At 37.3% G+C, this 9,498-nt stretch overlaps 1 protein-coding gene across 1 annotated transcript in view; it reads right to left on the bottom strand.

Moving 5' to 3' along the window:
- Nucleotides 1–9,498, bottom strand: part of ACBD5 (acyl-CoA binding domain containing 5) — a 103,617-nt gene that overhangs the window by 34,203 nt on the left and 59,916 nt on the right. The window contains exon 10 of the mRNA XM_007936420.2: nt 8,576–8,843. Coding sequence (XP_007934611.2) covers nt 8,576–8,843 — 268 coding nt within the window. The remainder of the gene's footprint in view (nt 1–8,575; nt 8,844–9,498) is intronic.

The following is a 9,498-nucleotide window of genomic DNA, read 5'->3' as shown; positions in this document are numbered from 1 at the left end:
AATCATCGTTAGGGAGTGAGTTGTTGAGCCTGTGGGCTCAGGACCATGATCATGGGGAACATCAAGCTTAATTGGCATAACATATTAAACAAAAACATTCTACATCCTACTTTGGTGAGTAGCAACTGGAGTCTTAAAAGCTTGCAAACAGCCATTTAGATGCAACAATGGGTCTCTCCACATTCAGAGTAAAGAAGAATGAAGAAAACCAAAGATGCACGGAAACAATTAGTCTAAGAACTAATGGACCATGCAAACCTCAGCCTCTATGACCATGAGACCAGAAAAACCAGACTGTGCCAGGCTATCACTGCCAACCACTCAGAAAGGGATCAGTGTAAGAAATCCTGGATAGAGTGGGAGAACAATCTGGAACAAAACCTAAAATCATACAAAAGACTGGGTTTACTGGTAAGACTCTCAAGACTATGGCCCCTAGTTACCCTTCAGGTCTGGAACTGAACTCACTCCCATGATTTCCAGCCAAACAACAGACAAGTAGATAGGGTAAACAGGTACATCAGGTAGATATAGTCCTTAGCACAATCAATCGTGGGAAATCGTGGGAAAACAAAGAGGCAATATTTGCACAGGGAGATAGCTCAGGGGACAGGAATACATAGGAAAGGACATAAGAAAAAGTTAACTATAAGGAGGTAAATATAGTGAGAGTAGAGCTGTTACACTGTGGGGAACTGCTGTCAATCTCATGAAAATAAAATGTGTATGAACTACTGTTCGGAAAATGACTTTGCTCTGTAAACTCTCACCCAAATCATAATTAAAAAGAAAAAAAGATGACTTGCAGGGAAGTTTTTGGTAAAGATCTAAGGATTATCTCAGGGCAATAGTTTCGGGATTAATCTACCTCTCTATGGCTTCAGGAAGTCTCAAATCCATAAAAATTTGAAATTCTGTCCTGCATTTTGCCGCTTTTGATCAGGATTCCTCTATGGAATCTTTGATCAAATGTTCAGTAATGGTATCTGAGCATCATCATTTCCTTCTAATGTCATAGAAAAGGAGGCAGTTGTTCACAGAGGTAAATCGCCACACATTCAATATCCCCCTTCTATTCCTGACCTCCTCTTTAATGTATAGACAGTTTTCCTATGAAAGTAATGAAGTTTAGCTCCAGGGTCTACCATGTGCACTAGCCCCATGACTGCTGGGAGTTGTAGACCATTACAGCTAGGGTGTGGAACTCGGGTTGGAAAGAGGAAGACTCTCATACCAACTTCTGACAAGCTGCATAAAGAAAGGGACCTGAGTCTACAAATACATTTATATGTTCTGTAAGAATTTCCAGGTGTATAGTGGAGCTGAAGAGGGACAAGGTTGTAGTCACTTCTTGATCACAGGCAGCTACCCAGAGGAACCAAGTAGTTGATCCTGTGGGCTCAGGACCATAGTCACAGGGGACATCACGCTTAATTGGCATAACATACTATACAAAACATTGTTCCACCTCCTACTTTTGCGAGTAGCGACTGCAATCTTCAAAGCTTGCAAGCAACCATCTAGATGCAATGATGGGTCTCTCTTCGTCCAGAGTAAAGAAGAAAGAAAAAAATAAAAAATTCATGGAAACAATTAGTCTTAGCAACTGGTACACCATGAGATCTTAAGTCTACGACTATGAAACCAGAAGAACTACATGATGCCCGGCTATCACTGTCAACCACTCAGAGAGGGATCTATGCAGGAGATCCTGAATAGAATGGGAGAACACTATGTAACAAAACTCAAAATCATTTGGAAAAAAAAGGAAGGGGGAGACCAGGTTTGCTGGTCTGATAGAGCCTAGTGGAACCACTGAGACTATGGTCCCTAGCTGCTTTTCAGGCCTGGAACTGAACCCACACCTGTGGCTTCCATCCAAACAAAAGACAGGCATATGAATCGAACATCTACCTAAGGTAGACACACTCCTTGGAGAGAACGATCATGGGAGAAAGAAGGGCTGTTATGCACAGAGACGGCTCGGGGGCAAGAGTGCACAGAGGGATGGACAAAGGAAGACAAAACTATCAGGAGGACTTGGGAGGGGAGCTGTTGCATTGGAGTAAAAGGAAGACATAACTATCAGGAGGACTTGGGAGGGGAGCTGTTGCATTGGAGTAAATTGTAGTCAATTTTATGAGACATGTATGTGAACTACTGTATGCAAAGTGAATTTGCTTTGTAAACTTCCACCCAAATCAAAATTAAAAAAAGAAAGAAAGAAAGGGATCTGAATCCAAAACTCTGGTAGTTTGCTATGGGTGGCCTTTCAAATTTTAAATAAGTATTTAGTTTCATAGTCTTAATTTTGTATTCTTTGTCTTAAAGAAAAGTATCTTCAAAGTTGCAGCTTTAGGTCCCTAGGAACTAGATCTAGATTTGCCATTCCTGAATAAATGAATGACCTGTATTTCTGCCACACTGATTTTCTTCTTTACTAGTTCTAATGCAAATATAAGTTCTATAAATAATATTACTTATGTTCCAATTTTTCCCTTACCAACGCAATTTCCTTTTTTTCAGGTAAGTTTGGTACCTTATCATCTCTGCTTTGATCTCTTATTTGTAAGAGTTTATATTCTTTTTCTTTGAATGAGAGTATTAGTTATCTAAAATGTTCTATTTTCTGGGATACGTGTTCTTCTGAAACAGATTATCCATCTTTTGTTTTCATACTCTACTCTTTCCCCATCTTTATTGTCTAGAATTTCTACATAGGTCCTAGGTTGTTTTTTTTTTAAGTTCTTTTAAAATGTATTTATTTATTATTGTGATTTGAGTGAAAATTTACAGAGCAAATTCACTTTCCATACAGTTCACATACACTTTGTCTCATGACATTGACTATAATTTACCACAATGCAACAGTTTCCCTCCCACTTCCTCCCAATAGTTACCTCTTCCCTGTGTGCATCCCTCTATGCACTCCTGCCCCTTGAGCTGTCTCCTGTGTATAAATAAGCGTCTTTCTCCCATGATTGTTTTTATAGCCAGGCACTACCTAGCTCTTCTGATCTCATAGTCATATAGGCTGAGGATCGCATGGTGTACCAGTTGCTAGGAGTAATTGTTTCCATGAATCTTTAGTTTTCTTCATTCTTCCTTAATCTGGACAAGGAGAGACCCATCATTGCATCTAGATGGCTGCTTGCAACCTTTTAAGATCCCAGTCGCTACTCGCCAAAGTAGGAGGTAGAACAATGTTTTGTCTAGTATGTTATGCCAATTGAGCCTGATGTCCCCTGTGACTATGGTTCTGAGCCCACAGGTTCAACTACTTGGTCCCTCTGGGTAGTTGGCTATGACAAATAAGTGACTATAACCTTGTCGCTTGACAGCTCTACTATACATCTGGGAATTCAGATCATATAAATACACTTATAGGACCACCGTCTGCCAACCCTATATATGGTCTTGGGTACACTCCCCACTTCATAGACATACCTAATAGTTCAGCCTGTCCACCCATCTATCCACCTGTATACCCATGTTTGCCTTCACTGACAACGCAGTACTCCATGTGCAAAAGGGTTCATCTTTGTTGTCTGTACCTCCCAAGTACCTCCCTACGTCTTCCTCTTCCTCAATGCCACCATGTTGATCACTCACATTTGGTACACTGCTCTTCTCTTCATCCAAATCAATAGTTATCTCTACCTATCTAACAGTGTTCCCTACCCGACCCTCCCACCCCTGGCAACCAACAAAGAAAATTAACTTTCATATCTAAACCTTTCCTTGACTTTTACGATAACGGACTAATACAATATTTGTCCTTCTGTGACTGACTTATTTCACTCAGCATAATGTCCTCCAAGTTCATCCATCTTATGCAGTGTTTTGCAGATTCTAGGTTATGCTTTAGGGTTGCATAGTATTCCATTGTGTGTATGTACCATAGTTTGGTTATCCATTCCTCAGTTGATGGGACACTTAGGTTGTTTCCATATTTTGGCTATTGTAAATAGTGCTGCAATAAACACGGATGTGCATATGTCTGTTCTTGTCATGGTTCTCACTTCTTTGATATGTATCTAGTAATGGAATGGCTGGGTCAAATGGGATTTCTAATTCTAACTTTTTAAGGAATCGCCATATTGCTCTGCACAGTGATTGTATCATTTTATAGTCCCACCAGCAGTGGATCAGAGTCCCAATCTCTCCACATCCTCACCAGCATTTGTTATTTTCTGTCTTGCTGAATTTTGCTACTAGTGCTGGAGCAATTTGGTATCTCATTGTTGTTTTGATTTGCATCCCTCTAATGGCTAGTGATCGTGAACATTTCTTCATGTTTGTTGGCCACCTGAATATCCTCCTCGGTGAAGTGTCTAAAAAATGGGGAGAAGACTTGAATAATTAGATTATTTGTCTTTTTGTTATTGACGTGTTGGATAAAGTCCCTTGTCAGATACGTCATTGCGAAATATTTTTTCCCAATCTGTAGGTTCTGTTTTGACTTTTTTGGAGAAGTCTTTGGAAGCACATAAAAATTTAATTTTGAGAATGTCCCATTCATCTAGTTTCTCTTCTGCTGTTTGTGTGTTTTGGGTTATACTAGATAGTCTATTTACACCATATATTAGGGCCCCTAAATTTGCCTCTAGTTTTTCCTTGAAGAACTCTATAGTTTTATGTTTCACATTTAAGTCTTTGATCCATCTGAAGTTAGTTTTTGTGTATAGTGTGAGGTACAGATCTTGTTTAATTTCTCTGCAAATGGATATCCAGTTTTGCCAGCACCATTAAGTAAACAAACATTCTCTTCCGCATTTAATGATTTCGGACCTTTGTCAAAGATCAGCTGACCACAGGTCGATGGATCTATTTCTGGGTTTTTAATTCTATTCCACAGGTCTACGTGTCTGTTATTGTAGCAATACCAGGCAGTTTTGACTACTGTGGCTGTACAGTAGGTTTAGAGATCCAGCAGTGTGAGACCTCCTACTTTGTTCTTCTTCTTCAACAGTGCTAGTTCTTTGCTTATCCAAGGTCTCTTTCCATACCATATAAAGTTAGTGATCGGTTTTTCCATATCCTTAAAAATGTTGATGGGCTCTGGATTGGGATTGCATTGAATGTATAGATTGCTTTCGGTAGAACTAACATTTACACGATGTTCAATCTTCCTATCCATGAGCATGGAATGTTCTTCCATTTATGTACATATCTTATGGTTTCTTAAAGTAGTTTTTTATAGTTTTCTTTGTAGAGGTCTTTTGTGTCCCCCAGGTTTGTTTTTACTATTTCAACTGTGACAGGGGCAGCTCTACCAATGCATGTAAATCTAGTGTGTTTCACACCACATTTATATTGGCCCTACTGGCATGTCCCCTGAGCTTAAAGGTTTGGCATTAATCTATCCTGTTATTACATTAGACTCTTCTTCTGACTGGGACTAGAAGAAAGGATTGAGGTAAAAGGGGAATGTTTTTCTAGTCTTCTATTCTTCTTCATAATTTTGTTAAATGTCCTGCACTAGAGGTTCTTCCCTAGTCAGCAGTGTATATGTTCAAATTACAGGTGACCTTGCATTTTAGATCTTTCTTCCACCATAAAGACCCATGGGAACATTTATCCCTGAGTAATTATCTCCCTTGCCTTCTCCACTTCTACCCTGTTCAGAATTGAGAGGGGAAGTTCAAGTGTGAAAACAGTTTCTTCTAGTATTGGCTTTGGTTATGCTTATCCACAGCAGAAGTAAAGGGCTTAAATTCAGTAAAGGGTATGAAATTCAGTGAGTTAGATCCTAGGTTATCTAATCCCCCACAGTTATTTTCTCTCTTCCTTTAAGCTTTTTTTAATAAGAGATGATTCATTCTATCAGATTTTTCCTCATTCTACAGTCTTCCTCTTGAACACGGTAGGTAAGAAGACAACAGCAAGCTTTGGAGTTATTTTGGCCACTTATCCAAAAGGCTTCAAGGAGAACACTGTGTCTTTTCCAGTGAGTTTCTATTCTTCCAGTCTGCTTCCTACAAACCTGACAGGATTTTTCAAAATTTTATTGATTCACCTTCCTCCTCATTGTTGCTCTCACAGAAGATGGGATAGAACTTCTTGTACATATCAAGAATAATGTTTCCAATTGTGCTGTCTCTCTGCCAGTACTTCGCAAAATTTATGGTACAAGGATGAGTTCCTTACCTAGTTTCAGGGCTGCTACACCACATAACTAGTATTGTCTTCTTCTTTACAGTCATTTAATTACGTTGAGGAGGGATGTTTTATGATCATGCACACATCTATCCTTCCCTGAAAGTCCCCAAAGCACCTTTTTGCTTACTGGTTATAGTGTGCTGTCAATACTTGATCATATACTACGTAAAGACACTGCTTTCGAGATGGATCTGAGTCATAGCGACCCCCCCCCCTTGGGTTTCTGAGGTGGTATCACTATGGAAGTAGATTGCCCAACCTTCCTTTTGAGGAGTGGCTGGTGGATTTGAACCACCAGACTTCTGGTTAGCAGTCAAATTCCTTAGGCACTACACTACCAGAGCTCCCATTAAAGGGATATTGTTATTGTTGTTGCTGTTATGTGCTGTCGAGTCGAACCCAAGTCATAGCAACCCCTCCTTGGGTTTCCGAGGCAGTATCACTACGGAAATAAATTGCCCCATCTTCTTTCCGAGGAGTGGCTGGTGGGTTTGTAGAGCCCCTTTATTCAAAATTCAACATGATTTATCAGAGAAGACTTCCTAAAACTGTTTTTAAGTTAAATTTTGGAGGAAAAGATAGATAATCATTAACAAGGAAGAGGCAAAAGACAATCTCAAATGATAGGAAAACTATGTAAAAACATGTAGAGATGGAATGAGCAAACAAGACATGGGGAGTGGAAAGATTTCCTTTGCTTTTTTGAGGTCAAAGCTAAATAGGGGAGTGTTGAAAAATGACAATAATAAAGTCTGCGAAAGGAAAGGACAGACAGGAATTAATTTTCACACAAAGTTGAGGAGTGTCAGCTTTCCAGGCAGATCAGATAAGGGGCAGTATGTTCCTCAGCACGATTATGTCTTTTAAAAAACAAGAGATTATCCTAATCACTTTTAAAATGGATTAGAATAGTGAGAAGAAAACAACCATACAAACTAAAGAGGCTCCTGAAGTCTGTGAAAAATGAAAATCATGACCTTGCTATCAAAATAGAGAAGAAGATATTATGGAGACAGATAAGCAGGTTTATATGCTGGACCAAATGTAAGAAGGGGAGACAATGGTTATAATAAATGAGAAATATAGTCCAAGGTTTCTTGCCTTAGTGGCTTAAGGGTAAAAATAACAACAACAAAAATATTAAAATCTAGAATTATCAGGTTGCAGTGGTGTATCTTTCTTTTTATAATACATAAAATTTGTTAACAACCAAATAGATCTACTGAATGAATTATGTTATTAAGGTTCTTATTATACTTATTTGTTTTTTGTCCTTATACTCTGATATAGACCAAGAGAAGTACATTGACATCTCCCAACTATTAATATGATCTTCTCTATTTCCACTGATATCTCCTGTAATTTCTGGATGTTGATGTTACATTCTTTATTGTTAAGATATTCATCATTTTTACATCTTTATTGTCTTAATTCTTCTTGCTCTGAAATTAATCTTCCCAATACCAAGATTTCCAACTTTACTTTTTTCAAAATGTATATTTGCCTGATATACCTTTGACTATCCTTTCATTTTTCACCTGAGTCACTTCTATATATATCTGATATACTACAGCATACAATGCTTTATAAACTAATATGAACACTATTTTCTTTAAATAGGTAAGTATAGTTTATTAACTTTTATTGCTATCAGAAATAAATTTGGTCTAAGGTCTTTTATATTATGCTTTCTGTTTTATGGGTTTTAAAAAATATCATACAAAGTGCTTTGTTTTCATAGCTTTTTTTAAAAAAAATATGCCATATGTTTTTTCTAATAAATGAAAAAGTTTTGTATTTTGTTTAAAGTTATTTTCAAAACCATAATCTCCTATAATACTATTCTTTTTTTTAGATATCTATTGTATCCCTACTGTGAATAGGTCTAAATTTATGTATGTCCTTTACTTTCACACTTAATCTATTTTCTGATCACACTATTATTCTTAATGTTTACCTTTGTACTGTTAAATGTTCTTATTATGTCTCTACTACTTGTCAGCTTTAAACAGTATGTTTTGATCTAAATGGGGAAATGTAAAACAAATAAAGCATTCAGATGTTTACTTTTACAGGGTGAAAAAAAACCCCAGCAGTATAGCTGGAGTAATTAGTGACTGTTTAAGGGAGTAACAGGACATAAATTTGGCAATCTCAAAAAAATTACATAAAAAAATATAGATCTGGAAATGTTTTCCTCTATTGCTTCAGAGAACATACTACCATATATTCCCTGTTGAATCAAAGGACAGAACGTGACATAAAGAAAAACTGTCGAATGTTATATGATTGTAATTTTTAACATTCTCTTTGAAAACTGATAGGCCTAGTACTTCCCTGTCTAGAATAGCCCCTTTCACTAGGTAGTTTATAAAGATAGTCAGAGAGAACAACAACAAAAAGTAATACACACCTCTACCTCTTCTGACATTAGAGAATTCCTCATTTTCTCCACCCCGTTTCTCATGGTGTGGTGCTCCACTATTGCTTCTGCCATCTTCTCCTCCATGCTTTACTTCACCTTTTCCTTCAACTGCTACCACCTGCATATCTCCAATGCTGCCATTTGCAGAAGATACTTGACCATCTTCAGGAAAACCAGAATCTTCCAAGGGTTGATTGGGATCACCACTCAAGTAGTATCTAAATGGTCCAATGTTTGACGAAAAGTTGTCTGAAGACTACAAATTTAAAACAACACTTAGTTAAGAGCCATAAAAATAATACAAAGTATTCATGTTAAAAGAAGAAATACTGTTTTTCTAAAATCTTTTCTCATGTTATTATAGGAGATTTTTTTTTTTCCCCTGAAAAAGTTTCTCCATATTCTGCTTCCTATATTCAGGGAAGAAATGGAATAGGAATGATGTATCCATGTGTTAAAAATTAAAAAATTTGGTAACAGTTTTCACTGAGTTAGTCATACATACAAGAAACATTTATATATTGCTCTTAACCTAGTTACTATGTTAACACTCTAGGGATACTATGAATAAAGATAAAATCCTGGTCTGGAAGAATATACAGTCTTAGTAAGGAACTCAGATAACTGAGATTATTACAATGTAGTTTGATAAGTGTTATGAAAAAGATCTGCAAAGGCTATTTACAATAGCCAAAACATGGAAACAACCTAGATGTCCATCAACTGAGGAATGGATAACTAGACTATGGTACTTACACACAATGGAATACTATGCAACACTAAAGAATAATGTAGAATCTGCAAAACACTGCATAACCTGGATGAACTTGGAGGACATTATGCTGAGTGAAATAAGTCAATCACAAAAGGACAAATATTGTATTAGTCCGTTATTGTAAAAGTTAAGGAAA

Source organism: Orycteropus afer, unplaced genomic scaffold (genome assembly GCF_000298275.1).
Source record: "Orycteropus afer afer isolate SDZICR_OR568_19922 unplaced genomic scaffold, OryAfe1.0 scaffold00035, whole genome shotgun sequence".
NCBI lineage: Eukaryota > Metazoa > Chordata > Mammalia > Tubulidentata > Orycteropodidae > Orycteropus > Orycteropus afer.
Note: the sequence above shows the minus strand (reverse complement) of the source record. Positions and strands in the feature narration are given on the sequence as shown.